Source organism: Aplidium turbinatum, chromosome 5 (genome assembly GCF_918807975.1).
Source record: "Aplidium turbinatum chromosome 5, kaAplTurb1.1, whole genome shotgun sequence".
In the NCBI taxonomy this organism is placed as follows: Eukaryota; Metazoa; Chordata; class Ascidiacea; order Aplousobranchia; family Polyclinidae; genus Aplidium; species Aplidium turbinatum.
This window is the reverse complement of record NC_137476.1, coordinates 163017-183852: the sequence shown is the minus strand read 5'-3', so window position 1 is coordinate 183852 and position 20836 is coordinate 163017. Positions and strand designations below refer to the sequence as shown.

The 20836-nt window shown below is 38.7% G+C and overlaps 1 protein-coding gene across 3 annotated transcripts in view; it reads right to left on the bottom strand.

Moving 5' to 3' along the window:
- LOC145770433 (cell growth-regulating nucleolar protein-like) overlaps positions 1–20836 on the bottom strand; it is an 81692-nt gene that overhangs the window by 15431 nt on the left and 45425 nt on the right. For 2 of the 3 annotated variants that reach the window (XM_082582076.1, XM_082582077.1), the window contains one exon: positions 12273–12386. The exons of the other annotated variant lie outside the window; for it this stretch is intronic. In XM_082582076.1, the coding sequence (XP_082438202.1) occupies positions 12273–12386 (114 nt within the window). The remainder of the gene's footprint in view (positions 1–12272; positions 12387–20836) is intronic. 3 annotated transcript variants of the gene reach the window in all.

Here is a 20836-nt window from a genome sequence, read left to right as displayed (position 1 = left end):
AATAATAAGTTAAGACGCTTATATTTCTGAAGAAAACTGATATTCAAATTTATTGTCACACCGACCACGAGTTCAGTGAGAAATTTGCAGCTGGTTTATTTTCCCGACGGCTTTTTCCAACTTTACTTTAATGAAAGTGCTGCCAATTCCATTTTCCAAGTGTTCGTCTGTCAGAACCGGTCAAAAGGGAGATTTTATGACGCTCATTTTAGAAAAAAATTGTTTGCACAAATACATTGAGCCAAGAAAAGCCATTTTTGAAGCCATAAATTTTTTCATATGTGGAAAGTCATCGTTTTCGGTAAAAGTCAAAAAATTCACGACTTTTTTCCGCAGTTCGTAAAATCGTTACAACATGCAGCCCTTGCTTACCCAACGCACCTCGGAAAAGTAAAGTAGATTTTTATGTGTCGTGTTGAGATCATCCAGAAACATTTTAAACTGACGATGGTTGAGCCCTCGTGCTGGAATGAAATTACTGCTTTAATAACCTGGCTGAAGACATGTTTGAACTTCAAGGATTTTGCGCAAAAGTTTTGCTGGTAAATGAATTAATCCTTCTGCTGGTCCGTACTTTCATCGATCGCAAAAATCCATGAAACAAATTTCTTCACCTTACCCCTGAGAGTGTCACTAATATCATAAGCAAGATCATCGATAGCCTACGCCTCACTATCGTCCACCGTGACAGACTTACTTTCTCGAACTCACTCTTCATTTTAGGGCACATTTCTTCTGCGACATCAATAAGACACTGCTTCACAAAATTACCGTCAGAATACGGTTTCATAGTTTGAGCTATTCTCTGTGCAATTCTGTGCCTTTGATCTACTGACGTTCCAAATAATTAAATACAATCGGATAAGCAGTGGCCGGTAGGAGATTTCTAAAATGGTTAACAGAAGGTGCGAAATGTACAATAATCCACTCTACAGTGAATTGCTCGCACGTACCAGACTAATCTAAATTGTAAACACGTTTCGCGGGCCGCACACAATTCAAAATTGGCACATCTTCACGGGCCACAGAATTTTTCTTCGCGGGCCACATTTGGCCCGCGGGCCGCACGTTGCACACCCCTGGTCTACATTGTATTGAACAATGCCGTATTACTGCATGAAAATATTTGTTTTTCACTGACTGTTTTCACTCGATCGTTTCATTAAAGTGCAACTGCACGATGACTTTGACCGCACTTTATCTGAAATAGCATGTTTCAATCTATAAATACCAACCTCGCCCTTACTTTTTAAGGCTATATTTATCTCAATAAAAATTATCAAAACTATGGTTTTCCATGCGCTTGTATTTTTGGCCACGTTCCTGCAATGGCGGATTGCATTGCGCAACACACGGATTATGACGTCAGTTGGAGTCAGACAGAAGTGACAATCGCTTTTGCAAGTCCTTTAGTTGTGTTTGTTCTAGAGCAGTGGTCGGCAACCTTTTTTAACAAAAGAGCGATTCTGTTACATATTTTGGCAGAAATGACCAGCTGAGAGCCACAAAACGTAATATATGTGTTTCAAGTAGATCAGACCACAGTTTCTTTGCTACTAAACAATTCTTTTTTATGCCGTCATCTCTATCTGTGTATGGCTTTCCTCGCTTACAATCTATTAAGTTGCCACAAAACTAGCAGCATTGGCGTGGCATGGGGCTGTTTTCCATTTATTGAAAGCTTCCTTACTCTGCTCCGATCTTTGCATAAGTTCCAATACTGCGTACTTTATCTAATCTCCAAAAGGGGATAATGTGCAGAAAAATTAATGCTCTATGGCTGTTCTGACAGTGCCTTTTGAAGTAATTTATTTTGGGATTTTTCCCCACATAGGCTATTAAGCATGCAGATATGCCAACATCATTTGCATTGAATGCAAAGTTCATGTTTATGTCCCATTGTCCATGCTGAGTAAAATCTCTGTTTTCGCCTAAAACTATTCTATTTTTTATTTGTGCATGACTACTGATAAAAAAGGGTATGCTGTTCACGCCAAAAGCTGTAAACTGACCTGATAAAGTCAAAACTTGAATAACAAAAATTGTAAAAAAAAGTCTATTATTTTCTGACAGAGTATCACTCGATCAGAGTTGACTCATTGCTGCATCATCTTGCACAACTAGTAAACAACGTTTTGATGCCGTTTTTTTGTTTCATTATCACAGTCGAATGCAAAGGCCATACCAAATCATGTCAAATCTGGAGGGAGCCGCTTCAGAGGAGCTAAAGAGCCGCATGCAACTCCGGAGCCGCAGGCTGCCGACTACTGTCCTAGAGGAAGGAGGTTTTCTTTTTGCTGCTTTGATCTTGTTGCACGTGCTTTTTATGTGAAGGCAGGTAGTAGCCTATAGGCTCTTTGCAATCTCGAGTTTGAATAAAATAAGCCAGGTCTGTTGATTTATCCATTGAAATTATGGTTAAGGGACAGACCAAAGCTGTCATAGGCCCATGCAAGGTAAGGTACGGTACGTCTTAACCAATGTTATGTGACATTCGAACCACGAAATCGAGCAGTGTGTAAGGGTGTTTAACGGTATGGCGGAGAGCACCTCTTGCATCACTGTATTGGACGACTTCCATGCAATGGTCAATCCAGCAGTCCTAAAAACCTTTTTCAGGGTTGATAGGAAGAATTGGGAAAAAGATGGCAAGCCCAGAGGACGCAAGGGAAAGTTGTCAAATGAGTGAGTTTACTTAAGCTTGTTTACTGTTCAACAGCCTTTCAAGAGCTGGTTGCTTAATTGTTCCATTCATATTTAAACGAAGCTGTTATATCTCTCAAGCAATTCAGGCTGGTCGCTTATAGGCACGTGCTGGAGTGGCTGTTGGATGGAGAAGTTCTGGGCAAGTCGAACAGAGTCGTGCTGCCATCCTGCATTGTCTCTTTCATCCGCAGAAAGTACCCCAGCGACGATGGAGATTATGCTGGGTTCCGAAGACCAGTGTTACCATTTTAGTCTTTTTAAAACCAAATCTGGTTTATTTGCAACCGTTTGGTTTATTTTTTTTCGATTTGGAGTGTTTTTTTTGGTTTGGTTTGTTTTCGATTTGTGTGTCTGTCACAATCAATGTGCAAGGCCTCGCGTCGGGCTGCTTTGCGCCTTGACAGAATGTGCTGCTTTCATTATGGTATTTTGAGCGATGTGTTATTATCGGTTATGACCTGAAGTAACCTTGGATTGCGAATCGTTGTTATGTAACGTAGTTCTGGACCATTCTGTAAGATGCAAACCTCGTACATTCTGTTGTTTTCTCAATCACCAATTATCGTTTGTCATGATGTCACAAGGATGTTTACCAATGGATCTCTGATTGCGAAATATTTATTATGTAAGAATCTTTTACCCTACGTGACATTCTTTAGACTTCTTTAAGCTTCTGCTTGTTGACATTTATTGCAACTTGACAGAACAATGTGACATTACGTGACCTTCTCGATGTTACTAGACCGAAACAACTTTCTATAAATAGTGGTGTAGTTTGCGTAATGTATTATTATTGAGTTGATTATGTGATTATGGGAGTTGTATTATTATGAGTTGATTATGAGAGTTGTGTTATGAGTTGTGGATTGGTAGTTGGTGCAGAAATTATTGTTGATTGAGAGTTGAAGTAATCGAATACAAGTAGATGAGAATTGGTGCTGATATAAATTGTGTTCGAAATTAGAGTTATTTGAGAAGCCGTTCGTTAAAGTCCTTCAAGTAGTTAGATTATCATTTCACTAGTAGAACCATTCGACTTTAATTGACTGCTTTTCGGTTTGACCCATTAAACTACGTCATTGAACCTTTCCAAGTCTTTTTCCTGGTAAGAGATAGAAAGAAATCGTGACATTCTGGGGGCTCGTCCGGGAATATAACCGAAAAACCGAAGAATACCGAAGGATTTATTGAAAGAATAATAAATTAACAACAAGCTGTCAAGATGGCGGATACCGTCAAACATGAGATGATTAAAGACTTAGGGAGCATGGCTGAACGAATGGGGCTGACTGGTAATGAGAAGTCTCAGTTTGTGATGGAAGAGTATCACAAGATAATGGACCAAAAAGCTCAGCGAGAAGCTGACGAAAGAGAAGATAGAAGAGCTGCTCGTGAAATAAGGAAAGCAGAACTTGAAGCCGAAGAAAAACGAGCACAGCGTGAAGCTGAAGCAAAACGAGCAGAACTTGAAGCTGAAGAAAAACGAGTTAAGAGCGAAGCAGAGCCGAAGAGAATCGGGCGCAACGCGAAGCAGAAGAAAGAAGAGCGCAATATGAATTGGAAAAGTTAAAACTTGAATTAGAAAGACAAAAGCTGGACATTGGTGAGCGATCTAATTCTACTAATGATAATGCTCGAGATGTTATTGTGGCGCAAGTTAGACGTCCAGATTTGCCATCATTTGTTGAAGAAAAAGATGAGTTGGATAGTTATTTGTTAAGATTAGAAAGATATGCTACAATAGCCAAATTGGAGAAGTCGACGTGGGCTACCCAGCTAAGCATGTTATTATCAGGACAAGCTCTTGATGTATATTCAAGACTTTCGCAAGAAGAAGCCATGAATTACGACAGATTAAAGTTAGCTCTGTTAAAGCGATACAATTTTACCGAGCATGGATACCGTCAAAGATTCCGTGAGGCAAAGCCTGAACGACACGAAAGCCCAGGTCAATTTATTGAACGTTTAAGAAACCTTTTGTTAAAATGGTTTGAACTTTTGGGGGCCGAACAATCATTGGACGGATTGGCAAACCTTATAGTTAAGGAACAAATTACAGATTCATGTTCAAAAGATCTGTCTGTTTATTTAATGGAGAGAAGTCCAAAGACTCTAGAAGACATAGCCAGTGTGGCGGAACAGTATTTAGTTGCCCATGATGAAAAGTTGTCGACCGAAGAGACGTTGTCATTCGATAATGACGAGGAGCAAGCAAATAATTTTGAAGGAGGTGCTGTTCCAAGAGAAGTACGTTGTTTTAATTGTAATGGCTTAGGTCATACGGCTGTTAACTGCCGGAGGAAGACTAACAGAAATCATCAGGAATCGAGGAAGTGGTGCAATCGTTGCAATAGGCAAGGACACAAAGCGAAGGAATGCAAGGACAACTCGTTTTCCCTATCCAATCAGTCTGGAAAAGATAAAGACACGGAGGTTTATCGTTGCGGTTGTGCGTTAATGATTCATGAACCCACGCTTGGGAATGAGAGATCGGATGAAGATGATCAGTTGGAGAAGACAACGGGAAAGAAGACAAAAAAAGATGCTTACGAAGAAATAATACCTGAAGATTACCTGCCAGTAGTGGAAGGAAAAGTTGGAAACAAAAAGGTAAAAGTTTTACGTGATTTTGGTTCTACGGGTATAATGGTGAGGAGAGATTTGGTTAAAGACAGTCAGTTAACAGGAAAAACTGGAATTGTGATGTCGATAAATAACACTTCAATCCAAGGACCGTTAGCGAAGATATATATCGAAACTCCGTATTGTAGTGGGACTGTGAAAGCGTTATGTTTACAAAACTCTTTAGTTGATCTTATAATCGGAAATGTTATTGAGAGAAATTCTGAAGTTACTTGTTATTCTTGTGGCAAGAATGGTCACTTTGCTCGAGATTGTTCTGCAGATAATCAGCGACGATCTCACGCTCATGGATACAATGAGCGCGAAGAACCGAGGGGAAGAGGCAGGCGACGACCATTTGGAGTTTGCTATAGATGCGGTAGACGCGGACATTTCGCCAGGGAGTGTGTTGCTGACGGCGGACATTCGGAAAACAGACGTTGCCGTGACAACCACTGCTACCGATGTGGAGAGATTGGACACATAGCCAGGAGCTGCTCTTTTGATAAAAAGGCTTGCTACAACTGTCACAGAGAAGGTCATCTCGCCAAGGACTGTCCGGAGAGGAGGTGTTTCCGATGTAGGAAGATGGGTCATCTCGCTCGCCGATGCACTGAAGTTGTTGAGGACGTTGAAAACTTTCGCAGAAAACGTGATTATTGTTTTGAGAAAAGCTATCCTTGGTAGATCATGCAACGATGGACTTATGAGAATTGATTTATTGAGTAATTAATTGTTTTTGTAATATGTTTTGTATTGATTGTGTTGTAATATTGTTTGCAACAATATTCTAAGGGGGGGCGTATGTCACAATCAATGTGCAAGGCCTCGCGTCGGGCTGCTTTGCGCCTTGACAGAATGTGCTGTTTTCAGTATGGAATTTTGAGCGATGTGTTATTATCGGTTATGACCTGAAGTAACCTTGGATTGCGAATCTTTGTTATGTAACGTAGTTCTGAACCATTCTGTAAGATGCGAACCTCGTTCATTCTGTTGTTTTCTCAATCACCAATTATCGTTTGTCATGATGTCCAGGGCTGCGATTTTTGCCTTTTTCGGTGACGAGGTCACTCGACACGCGCCATCACTATTCGACAAACGCCGTGCCTTACGGAAAAAAAAAACGAAAAAAAAAGGAAAATAAAAAGGAAAAAAAAAAACTGAGAGGAGACTAAACATCGTCAGATCGAGGAACAACCGGGGGGGGGGGCATCACGTGATGCTATCATAAGAGTGCTGACTTACGTAAACTTTCTTGCGCCAGGTAGGCCTACTTCAAAGCAAGGTCTAAAAACGACGCTTCACACGAGAAACTCCCAAAGCGTCAGCGTCGCCATTTTGAACACTGCGGGAGAATGCTTTGATAGAAGTTCCAACGCCTGGCATCAAACATTTCGCAACACACGTTTCGTGCTATTCGACACAACGGGTTGCTTTTATAGATGAAATAACCTAGGCTACGTTGAGTTGTCAACGTCTATGCCAGTTTGTATTTCGCCGTTTGAGCTAATTAACAATATTGCTCTGGTAAAATGACTGTTATGATACTTGCTATGAAAGTTTTTCACATGTAGAAAACAGCCTGGTTTCCGACCAGACGTTCAGAAATACAGATGAAAAAAGCCGCTATTTTTATGGAAAGGAACATTTTGAACACTGCGGGAATATGCTTGGATCGAAGTTCTAACGCCTGGCATCAAATATTTCGCCACACACGTTTCGTGCTATTCGACACAACGGGTTTCTAACTTTCTTCGAAGTAGGCTACTTTTACTTGTCAACATCTATGCAAGTTTGTATTTATGTCTGACTTATGCACTTGTTGTTCCAAGAATGGAGAATTTTTTTGCAATGTGAATAAAGAATAGTAGACAGATAAACACGGTTGCAACTTGCAACTCGACTTCCTTCCACTAAAAGGGTTTCTGTGATTACGTAATGGGCGATTTTGCACTTGCATTCACAAAAGCACACAACCCAGCTAGCAAAACCCGTCGTTTTTACATTGATTCAATGTATACAGACGTTGAATCGAAAAAACGAGAAGCGAAAAATATACTAGAGTAGTCTATCACGACCGCACTGTTTGATTTGTTGTGATGTAATAATACCAAAAGTAGCGATACGCACGCTGTTACGTTAATTCACCTTAAATAACTCAGGGGGGAAAGTAAGTTAATTTTGAGTTAACTTTAAAGTAAGTTAACAGCACAAATCGATTTAAATTTCCTGGAGGGTTATATTGCGTAGGCTATCCAGACAGCAAGAATCATCATTTTACATTGATTCAACGTCTACAGACGTAAAGTCAATGAAAAAATAACGAATTTTAATGCCATTTACACTGACATAATTTCGGCACAATTGGGATACTGCGAGCAAACACGAGTCTGTTTGATAAAGAACTAGCTGTCAGAATCGGAATTATCACATGCTGTATCGGAGGATGAGGTTGTCGCGTCGTCACTAGAATACTTGAAGACGCAAAACTGCCCGTTCATGAACGCGCGATGCCATATGATCGGAAGCATGACTTTACTGCCAAAGAACCATTTATCGAATTTCGTACTACTTTTTTAACTTGACCCCGTAGCTTTTCTAATTCCAATTTGTTTCCGTCATAAAATTCTTTACAAATTTTGAAAAATACCACACTAACTTTTCCTTCTGTTTGATAATCTATAGCAGGTAAAATTCTACTTTTTAACTGTATCTTCTTTCACCATGATTTATATTCGCAACGACACCGGTAAACAATAAGCATTCGATGAAAAAATAACTTTTTTTGATAAGGAGGGAGGAAGGAAGTTTTCTTAGAAAGGCACTAGATCTAAAGGTGGATGGGAAGAGGAAACGCGGTCGTCCAAGAAGAACGTGGAAACAACAAGTGAAGGATGAATTTAAAAAAGTCGGACTGAAGGAGGAAGATGCAAGGGACAGAGTGAAATGGAGAAAAGGGATTAAAACAATTGCTGCGAGGAAACAATCGGCCACCCCCACTAGTGGGGAACAAACCGATGATGGATTATGATGATGATGATGCGTAACAATAAGCCGGTATTTATAAGGTTGCAAACTTTTTACAGTTCACAAGAGCATTGTCAGCGCATAAAATAGCTTGCGTGATGCTCTGGGCTACCGCCGTGTGACACGCGACGAAGAAACGCATAAAATTTCATTTGATTAAACATTAAAGCATACGGCAATTGCCGCCCTAATCCAAGGTTTGTTGATTTGGCGACGGCAATGTTTTTGCCGTCGTAGATACAAGCTAATTTCGAGGGGTGTATACATGTCCGGCAGGTACATAACTTAGCGCTTGATACTCCTTTGCAATCACTCAACCAGCGTGCGATTAAAAACTTAAGTACACAACTTGTGGCCACACAACTTGTGCGGTAACTCGCGGCCAAACGTTTATAATCTGACTCTTGTGACGTCATATTACTATTCGACAAACAAACGCAGAATTTTTGGTCGTTCGACAAGAAAGAAAAAATCGCAGCCCTGATGATGTCACAAGGATGTTTACCAATGGATCTCTGATTGCGAAATATTTATTATGTAAGAATCTTTTACCCTACGTGACATTCTTTAGACTTCTTTAAGCTTCTGCTTGTTGACATTTATTGCAACTTGACAGAACAATGTGACATTACGTGACCTTCTCGATGTTACTAGACCGAAACAACTTTCTATAAATAGTGGTGTAATTTGCGTAATGTATTATTATTGAGTTGATTATGTGATTATGGGAGTTGTATTATTATGAGTTGATTATGAGAGTTGTGTTATGAGTTGTGGATTGGTAGTTGGTGCAGAAATTATTGTTGATCTTGAGAGTTGAAGTAATCGAATACAAGTAGATGAGAATTGGTGCTGATATAAATTGTGTTCGAAATTAGAGTTATTTGAGAAGCCGTTCGTTAAAGTCCTTCAAGTAGTTAGATTATCATTTCACTAGTAGAACCATTCGACATTTAATTGACTGCTTTTCGGTTTGACCCATTAAACTACGTCATTGAACCGTCATTTTTCCTGGTAAGAGATAGAAAGAAATTGTGACAGTGTCGTAATGCCATTTGTCATCAGAATGGTAGGTTGGTTTATTTTTTAGTTTATTTATGCTTCAATTTCGTTTATTCTGGTCTTTTTTTTAGCTTCATCGAAATCATTTTTAAAAAACCTAGATGTCAACACTGCCGAAGACAGTCCCAATGAATGCTATAAGCGTTATCGCATGATAGTGAACTGTACTATGTCCTACAATACAATACAAAATTTTTTCATATTTATAACCAAGTTTGGCTGTTGTAATCTACGAAACTAGCCTTCGGCGATGGGCTTCGCAAACCACTCCTGGCACACAGGCATGAACAACTGAATTTGTAGCCTATAATGCTGGCTGAAAAATGCATCTTCATTATGCATGCCTTATAAATTTGCGCATTCACTACCAACCAAGCCTATCTTGGCTAGTTTGGTCTCCACTAAGCTCGACTCCAGCTGACGTCATATCACTAGGTGGCATTGACGAGTTTGTCACTTCCAGGTAGCGTGAGAGAGAAGCGCTAGAGGGCGTGGGAAAAGGGTCCATTTCTCGGCTGTGGGCCTCAATTGTAAGGAAGTGAGTTTTTCAACAGGTACCGGATGTCTTGGCAATGGATTCTAGCCAATGTTAATTCGATCGTGCAGTTGCACTTTAAAGTGGTACCGTATTTGTTATGTTTTTGACAAAAGTATTAATATTTCATAAATTTATTACCTACTACACAAAAAAGTTACATGAAGAACGAACAAAATAATAAAAACAACGGCTATTGCCATATTGTGCATTACCTTGGCGAGCATGTACACACAAAACAAAAATATTGCACATCAATATTATTGGACAATTAAATATTATAACTACAAACTGTAACCACAATCAAGTGAGGATATAAATTCAAATATTTGCAGTTAGTTCCTTGCGCCTGGAAACGTTCAAACGTTTTAGTTTCTTGGCGAAACAATACGAAGTTTTTACAATCAATTCAAAGTTATAGTTTCCTATGGGACAAGCTTCATCAGCCTGCATTCCTGCAAGCCCAATGACGTCTTTGCGGCATTCTTAACAGCTCGAACAAACGCAGAGCGTGGGTTTGGTAAGGTGAACATTTTCATAGAATAAATGTTTGAACGCTCCCAGGCGCGAGGAACCAGTGGAGATGGCTCAAAATGTTCGCAAGCTCATGAGTGTTAGTTCACTCAAAACTGCGAATATTTGAATTTATGTCATAACTGGATTGTAAGCTAAAACCTAAATTGCTAAGGTAACAGGGATCAGTAGTCAGTAGATGTAACAGAAAATATATTTCGCACTTGCTAGTGGATCGTCAGTTCTGATAAAGGGCAGTTAAAGCCTACAAGTAATGTTTTAAATAACAATACAGTGACGCAATAATGTCAAAATATGAGCGTAAAAATTGAAAAAGCATAAGCGTAAATATTGAAAAAATGCTGAATGAAAACTAAACCAAGCCGGCAGTAAAGTAAATTACGTATCAAATATAAATTATAAACTAGAATTGATGAAAGAGCGGTGAGCAAAGCCTGCAAATGTAGCGTCGTGACAAATTACAGCAAAGAAAATAAATTATATGCGGAACACGGCAGTCAAAGGCAGTGATAAACAAACTAAGCAGAGCGATAAATAATTAAATGGAGCGTCATGGAAAACACAAAATGTAGCGCTGTGGAAAAAAGAGTAGGCAAAAACGACAGTGAATAATAAGGCAGTAAAATATTGAAAAAATACCAAAAACGTAGTGGAGCGTCAAAAAATTAAACTTGTGGCAGAAGTAATTTTTGGTCATTTATTTTGGCATGTATCCTATGTATCCATTTATCTTCACAAGCATCTAGATCATCAATATTGGGTTGTTCAACAAATGAGACATTGTAGCATTGGGAAAGTTGTGGTTCAGTACTTAGATCATGAAATACAGCAAAATGTTTTAATAACGCAGTTCTGTCATTATTAGAAGAAAAATCGAAAGTGTTCCAAGTTGCACGATGGCCTGACCAGCAAACCGACAATTTATTAACCGTTTGTCCAACATATTGTTCATGGCAAAGTAAACATGTTGCTACATAAATCCCATAATTGCTGCAATTGAGTTCCTGTTTTAACTTAAAAAGTCTTTGCAGAGTGCTCAAAGTCGTTGTGCGTGAAACCATTGACAAGCGATGATGACCATGGTTACCACACAACGCACAGCGACCACAAGGGGCAGAATAACCTCTTTGTAAAACAGAAGATTGAATTTTTTTTTTTATAGATCTTTGTAGTTTGTAAAATAATTTCCAATTGTTTTTGGCCTTGTGTATGTGACCATGACATCAGGTTTAAGTTCCTTTTCTTTTTCACTCATTTTCAATAAAGCTGGGAAAACAGTAGCCCACACAGTCTTGCTGTTTTTCTTTTGAAGTTTTGGTGGCCTAAGTCTGTCAGTCCAAGTTGAAGCAATTCCAATCATGTCGTTTGTCATCGCGATAGGGAAATTTGACCTAGTAGCTTTTTCTTTGAGTCTTGACAAGCTGGAAATATAATGTTCATGGCACTCATTCAGAAGACGCATTCGGATGGCTTCTTCGTATAATATGGATTTGAAGGTGGATATAGGGTGGTGTGACTTTCCATTTATGAAGCAACGATCTTTTGCTGTAGCTTTGACGAAATCTTCAGTGGTAAAGAACAAGACTAGGTCAGAAAGCGAGGCAAACTAACTAAAATACGATGTAGACAGCATGGTTAGCCCTTCAGTTGGAAGGGCAGATTTCGAGTTTCGCATCCCGTAGTGTCAAGATATCCCTGGGTTTATTATAACCAGTTTAAAAATAAACATAAGTTTCAGTTACAGCAGCTATCTTTGTATTAATACAAACGAACAAATAACACTCACTTTTTGTTTCGTCGTATTCATCAACATTAGCCAACGGTTTAACATTCTCTGTACTGATATTTTTTGTATTCTCTGTCTCTGCATGACTAATCAGAGTATCTTTTGATTCCAGTTCTAAAAGAGGTAAATGTCATAAATTCATGTTATCGGACTTTCTTGAATAGAATTTTTTATTAAAAAATACATGCGTAACAGAAAATCGTTTTAAGCAACTCTGCTGTTTTACCAAATGACATCACAACAGAATCATATGGAACAAAATAAAACCAGGGAACACAGCGGCTCCACTTCAACAGCTGCAACGCAACACAATATCCTTGAGCGCCCCGGCTACACATACTGAGAGTCGGAAATGGATTATTTGAACTTTAAACTAATTCAAATACAGAAACAATTGATTATTTGTTAAGCCAGTGGTCTTTGAAATTTTTTTATGCGTACTGCCTGTCACAATCAATGTGCAAGACCTCGCGACAGGCTGCTTTGTATCTTGACCAAACGTGCTGTTTTGATTGTGGGATTCTTGTGCCATATGTTATTATCGGTTACTGTCCGGTAGTAACCTCAGATTGTGAAATCTTTATTATGTAACGTATTTCTAGAACATTTTGTTGACGTGCAAACCTGGAGTGTTCTTTTGTTTTCATGATTGCCAGATGTTGTTTGTTATGATGTAACATTACATAACCTTCTCGAAGTTACTAGACCAAACAACCTGCCATAAATAGTGGTGTAATTTGCGTAAATGATTATTATGATTATTATGAGTTGTAGATTGTTGTTGTAGTAGGTGCAAGGTGCATGTAAGGTGTTGGTAATAGGTGCATGTAGGACTGTAGGTGTTGGTAATAGGTGCACTGTAGATTGGCCCAAAAAAAAGAAAAATCGGAAATGTCATGCTCCACAAGCATTTTCTTGTTGCATTTAACCTAAAACTTACTCCTGCCAATTTTTTTTCCATTTGAAGAATGTTTGGAGGTAACTCATAACTTTACATTTTAGGGAAAAATAGGCAAATTTACGAAATTTGATGTATTTCCAGAATTTTAACAAAACTTTCATTTATTTTCAGCTGTTTAGTATACTATCATCATCATCATAATCCATCGTCGGTTTGTTCCCCACTAGTGGGGGTGGCCGATTGTTTCCGCGCAGCTATTGTTTTAATCCCTTTTCTCCATTTCACCCTGTCCCTTGCATCTTTCTCCTTCAGTCCGACTTTTTTAAATTCATCTTTCACTTGTTGTTTCCACGTTCTTCTTGGACGACCGCGTTTCCTCTTCCCATCCACCTTTAGATCTAGTGCCTTTCTAAGAAAACTTCCTTCCTCCCTCCTTATCACATGTCCATACCATCTTACTCCATTTTCCTTTGCCAGTTGGTCTATGGTCTCTCTCATCTCTAGCATATCCAACAATTCTTCAGTCCTTTTTTCCCTTCTCGTTTTCACCCCACACATTGCTCTCACCATTGACCTTTCCGTTCTTCTCAGGATTGCCAGTTCACTCTCTCTCAATATCCATGTCTCGCTACCATATAGCATTGCAGGCCGCACACAGCTCCGATATACTTTCCCTTTCATCCTTAGTGAGAATTTTCTGCCATACAACATTTCCCCACATTCCCTGAACTTTGCCCAGCCCAATCTTGCCCTTGTTGTCACCGCTGCTTCACATCCACCACTTCCATTTATCCGATCACCCAGATAACAGAAGTCTGTCACTGTTTCTATGCCATGGCAGAACTCATCATCATGGCCTTCCACTTCATTCCTTCCTTTACTGCATTTCCCACAAACAAAACACTTCGCCAATCTTGTTGCGGCTCTCTTGACATTAGCACATCTTGCATGTAGTACCCACTTTCCACATTCCTTGCATTGCATTGAATTTCTTATCACTCTCTTGCCACATATTCCACAGGGATCTACTTTGCTCTCAACAACTGTTCCTTCTGCTCCACTCACCATCACTTTTGTTTTTTCAAGATTCACCTTCATACCCTTGGTTTCAAATGCTTCTTTCCATTTCTCAAACTTTCTCTCCAGTCCCTCCATACTATTACTTGTCAAGACCAGGTCGTCTGCATACAAAATTTCACTCAATAAGCCCTCCCTCACTCCTTCAGTTACAACGTCAACCACGATAGCAAATATCAGAGGTGACAAAACTGATCCTTGGTGTACACCAACCTTCACAAAAAACTCGTTTGAATAATTTGATCCAACTCTCACTTTTGTTCTTGCATCCTCATACATAGACATCACAGCTCTCACTAATACCTCCGGTATACCTCTTTTCCTCATTGCCCACTCCATCACTTTCCTTGGTACTCTGTCAAATGCCTTTTCTAAGTCGACGAAACACATGTATAGTTTTCTCTGCTTCTCTCGGTATTCCTCCTGCATTCTTCTCAATATAAACAGAGCATACATTGCATATTGGAAATTTATGAGGATAATATTTTATTCTGTGTTTGATCATGCCATCCAAAACTAGAAGTTCACCAGAAATTTGGATGCTGGGGCATATATTCAAGAAGATATTACCTCTTCCAGATTACCAACAAATAAAGAGGTTGTTCGAAAATTTATGTTTCATCATCAAGAGAAAGGCCTGTGTATAGGTGAAAGTGCTAAAGTTATAGTAAATGCAACAGTTAGTTTCTGGAACAGGGCACGTATACCTACCCAAAGAATTGATTCTGCTTTCAGAAAATTTAACAAACTGCTCAAATATTATCATGCTTTAAAAGCCAACCAGCTCAAACAGCACAACTGCTATAGAGCAAAGGAGGAATTATTCAAAGCTGATTTAGATAATCTAGTTGATATCTCAGCAAAAAATTGGAAAACAACAATGTCAAATTAAGAAGACAAGAAATTCCTGCCTATGCAGCAGATTGATACCACTAGCTGCAGCATGGCTGGAATTGATAAAACTCTGGAACAAACAGAGTCACGTAAACGAATGCGAAGTGAAGCATTTGCATGCCAGATGCAGCGCTCAGCAACCAACAGCTAACAAACTGTACCACTTGCTGAAACATTATCGGAGTCTGGTAATTCAATTGAATCATCATCTGAAGAATCAGAATGATTTCAACCAAGCACTAAAAACAAAAAACAACAAGCGAACGTTTTCGGCTAGTCATATAGCCCTTTTCAAGTCTATAAGAAAAAATACATTATTAAAAGAAATGCTAAAGAATCATATAGTATCACAGCAAAAATATGGTCAAATCTAAACATTTGAGAAACTGCCTCGCTCAAACAAAATGATAACTGAAAATTACACAGCACAACGGGTCAAGTATTTCAGAGGTAAAATTAATTGATTGTTCAGACAAGGACTCAGGCAGATTACGCAAGAAAGACAGAAGCACAAGAGATAGTGGCACAAAACAAAGTAATGCGAAAAGCACAAGACGTGATAATTCAATCAAAAAACTGTTAAAAGGTAAGAAGCTCCGCAAGCAAATAATTGTCTGTTGAGCCCTGGGTTTAAAGATTTGATGATCAATGCCTCATGAATTTTGGTTTCGAATTCGGACAAACACTTACGTACAATTTTGAAAGACTGCAATGACGGTTTATTATTTGAGCACGATTGGCAGTTTCTAATATGGTCTTTAATTGCACTGTTTTTATTAAAATTAGCTAAATTGAAATGCTCTCCCACTCTCGTCACCAAATGTCGCGTGGTCATACCAATGTATGACGATCTCGCATCATGCGAGCAAGTGAACTTATACACGACGTTAGAACATAAGAGGAAAGGAGTTTCGGACTTTAACTGAAAATAATAACCAGCTTTAAATGTTTTATAAACAAGAAAAATCTTAACGTTAAACTTCAATGCAATAAATCTGGACAAACTTGTGGCAAAACGTTTGGATTCCTTGCCAACAAACGGGATTGTTAGAAAGTTTTTGAAATCAGGCTCCTCAACTGGAGACGTAGTGGAAACCGAATTCAAAAACCCTCTTAGAACCTTATTAAAAAACCAAGTCGGATAATGATTAGCACCAAAGTATGAGCGTAATTTATTAATTTCATTATTGAAACAGCCATTGTTCGAGCAAATGTCTCGAGCTCGCGAGATAAGGCACTTGATCAAAGCAGATTTGTAATTAGACGGGCAAACAGCGCTGAAATTAAGGAAAAGATTAGTGTTTGTCGGTTTACGCCAGACCCAAGTATCAAATCCATTACCACTTATCTTGATTTCTACATCCAAAAAAGGTATAGTCTCCGTGGCTTTTTCTACAGTAAAATTTATGTTTTGACGTTGCGTATTGAGTACTTCAAGAAACTGTGAACAAGAATTATCATCATCAAATATGGCAAAAATGTCGTCAATATAACGTAAGTAAAGCTTGGGAAAGAATTGGGAAGTATTTTCAGAAAAAAAATCTTATTTTCAAGGTGGGCTAGAAAGAAATTGGCAAGAGTGGGACCCAGAGGCGAACCCATAGCCACTCCGTCAATTTGCTTGTACAATTTATCTTTGTATAGAAACATGCCCTCTGTGGCTAAATGCATCAATTTGATAAAAATGTCTTTTTTGATGAACGGGTGGTTTGGCTGGTCTTCTGCATATATGTAATTCGTGATAATGTCGATCGTTTCTTTTAAAAGGACGTTAGTGAATAGCGATACTGTATGATTCTTTAGCATTTCTTTTAATAATGTATTTTTTCTTATAGGCTTGAAAAGGGCTATCTGACTAGCCGAAAACGTTCGCTTGTTGTTTTTTGTTTTTATAATGTTAAATGTAGTATTGTTGCTTAGTTATGTCTGTTTATGGCAATGTATATAGTATACTAAACAGCTGAAAATAAATGAAAGTTTTGTTAAAATTCTGGAAATACATCAAATTTCGTAAATTTGCCTATTTTTCCCTAAAATGTAAAGTTATGAGTTACCTCCAAACATTCTTCAAATGGAAAAAAAATTGGCAGAAGTAAGTTTTAGGTTAAATGCAACAAGAAAATGCTTGTGGAGCATGACATTTCCGATTTTTCTTTTTTTTGGGCCAGTTTAAGGTGCAGAGACTTTTGTTGATTGAGAGTTGAAGTAATTGAATACAAGTAGATGAGAGTTGGTGCATGGTGCTGATATAAATTGTGATCGAAATTAGAGTTACAACTTCGTTAAAGTCCTTCAAGAATTTTCATTATCATTTCACTAGTAGAACTATCCGACCTAATTGACTGTTTTCGGTAATATCTCATTAAACTACGTCATTAATCCATTCCAAGTCTCTTTCCTGGTAAGAGATAGAAAGAAATCGTGACACCGCCTAACATTAATCTGGTCTACTAAACATTCAATATGTAAAAATGCATACTGACAAAGGTTTTGAGTCCAATGAGTTGTCTCAGCTTTCCTGTTTTTGCTGCAGAAAATTTTTATCAGCTTTTGAAAGAATTAAGAGTCTGCTGTTCACACTTTTCTACGATGTATTCCTGACAGATATAGTAATGTCATAGCTACTACAATGCCATTACAGAGATGACAGTTCAATGAACTTTGTATAAATAAGACCAGAGAAAAAGTACTGTATGCAGGGAAGCCATACTGTACTTATTGGTAAGATTTGTCCATAATTTGAATAACTTCATCTTATAAAACATTACTGTTCTTATTTCTAAGAAACGTCCTTATTTTCGACTTGTGTAATATCTTTTTTTCAGCAATACTATCAGTGTAGCAAATGATTTTTTTTTCCATAATGCCTTAAATGTCTCTTTGATTTTATTTATATGTTGTTCACGAAGTAACCTCATTTGTTAATAAGAATTTAGCTTCTTCGAAACAAAATACATCTGACACTCAGTTTTGAGAAAGGTAGCATGTACATAACATAAGCTATACTAACAACAATAAAAAGCATTCAGTTAGCCAATCAATCAAGTTTATTTTTCCATTCAGTATGCTACATAGGCTTGGCCACAGTGAAATTGCTAGCAGCCAATATAGGTTTTACAATAAGCTCTCTGTAGATATCACAGCTGATACAGCCCTAGATGTACAATGATGTTCCAGTTTGATCGATCTCGTGTGTCTAATTTTACTAGGGTTTCTGATATGTGGTTGAAAATTGTGCAAAAATGTGAAGCTTTGAGCTCCTCTTGACCATTTTCCTAGTATTTTTCCACTTAAAGATAAATCTTCAAGTTCGCCAAATTCTTTATGATGATAAAGCTTTGGTAGAGAGTTTGCTTTGTTGAACCATAGAGAAATAAAACAAAGTAACTTCAGCCGGTTCAACATGATGTATTACATACACAAATACAACATAATTAAAAATAAACTCTAACGTTTTCGACATGTATGTGTGTCCTCATCAGGAATTACATATCTGCAATACACATAAAATGAAAATTGTAAGGTAAATTTGATGTTGCACTATCACTGTAACTGTATACTAATGACACTCCAGACTGAAAAGCACAAACTGAACGAGTGACACAGGAATGATTACAAGTAAATTATACGGTGGAAAACAGATCACATGAAGTGTAAACTACAGGCATTTGACAAACAAATTAGAACACACACAAGAGGAACGATGAGCCACAGGCGAATAACTGCCGGTTGAGAGACAGATTATTACGTTTGATTCTTAAGGCTTCCATGATCTTTGTCTGAAATTCAGATCTGCCTCGAAAGATGATTTTAAAATGGTCGATCGAGACATTGTCAGTGTACGTTTCACAAGAGGCGATGTGCTCTTTAATTGCACTTTTGGTTGTTAAGTTTGGGTTTAAGTGCTCCCGGCCCTTGTCAACAAAAGTCTGGTTGACATACCAATGTATGTCTCAGGCCTCGAAATTCACGGTGGACACGGCGAACATGTCCGTAGTCACAGCATGTGATGTCTGCGGGAAGTACCATCTAGATAGGTCATATTTGTCCGCCGAGAAATAACGCAGGAACTAGCGATACAAATCGTCATTGCATAGCACGAACAATTGTTGCGAGAATATAATTTCCCGCGCATTCTACCACACATCTAGAAAATGTGAATACTGTATCGTATCCCTTAGTTTCCATTCAAGCAAGAAAACTTTCGATTTTTACCTTGCTTTGATTGATGACATTGAATCAGCGAAACAAAGGTGAATTTTTCGCCAAGAACCGATGGGAGTACGGTACTTCCATAGGCGTCGAAATAGGGTGGGCCAGATGGGCGGCGCCCACCCTGCCGTGAAACGAGGGTGGGCAAAATATGTTTCGCCCACCCTGTTTTCATGACACTTATGAAGTGTTCGTTACAATTATTTCTGTTTTTGTTAAACGCTAAATCATCCAACCAACTGCAGCGCAACTTCTTGTTTTATACTATATCTCTCGTTAGATATCCGACAGAACAAAGCAATTTCGCAACAACGTTGCGTTGAAAAAAGGCGGTACTCACTGCATTGTTGTTGCTACGGCAACTGCTACACGCTGGCAATTCCTGGTGAGAGAAAGTCACGTTTGATCTTTTCTCCAAATGGTCTTACTCGCGCTACGTCAGAATCGTTACGTTCCGGGTTAGCGTGAGGGAATATGAATATGACATCATAATGAACATGAATAAAATAACCGATACAAACTAAAGACGTACTGAAGCAATCGCTTTTTACAAATCTTTCCTCACAAACTTGTTGCTGGGTATAAATTGGGGCACCGCGCGATGTTGTCATTTCATTATTGAAAAGTTAAACATGAAGCAAAGTCAAACATCTATTTGCGCATTCTTAAAACCAGCTTCCAACAGGCGTCGAGATGATAACGCTGAACAAGCCATGTCCAGCACGAATGAACGTGAAAAATGAAGATAACATTGATGAAGAAAGCAGTGCTTCAAGAATGGACAGTGGTGAAGTCAACGTCTCAGGCAATGCAGCGGTAGTTGTAAAAGACAGCATGAGCCATGGATCTCTACCTGCTCCATTTAACGTTAGCATGCTGCCGGATCAGCTTCCGGCTCGCAAGGTCGTGTGTTGCAAAGGAAGCTTTTTTTTCAAATTCCAATGGATGTGTCTTAGCCCTGATTGTTACTGTAGTCACATGTCCGAACATTTTGCGGCAAATCCGAAGGCGCCACTTTAAAGATAACAGGTCACGAGTCACGCGCTTTTTAGGTCGCAAAGGAAAACATAAAAGAAGTTTGTTTAGTTTAGCAGCGCTCATAAGATCGCAAGGCGCAAAAAAGCAAACATCGAACCTAATAAAGCTTAGTTGCTGCAGCGACGCTAAACTAGGCCTACCATATTTTCATCGCCTAAAAAGAGGACACGTTTCGCCAGCAAGTACGATTTTACGCTTGAAGTTTTCATGTTTTTAGATCATTACGATTACGGTACAGGCCTACGCAGCAAAAGTTACCAAAAAAACAAACAAACAAGAAAACAGATTGATTGAACGTTTAACTTAATTTTTCTCATTTCTAGTGCTTCGTTAACCCTTTGCTTTTCAACGTTTTTTTGGAAGTTAACTGCTCAAGGGGGGGCCGTTGTTGGATCAAATTCAATCAGCTGTTACGTGTTATCCGCTGGTGCTATTTCAACAG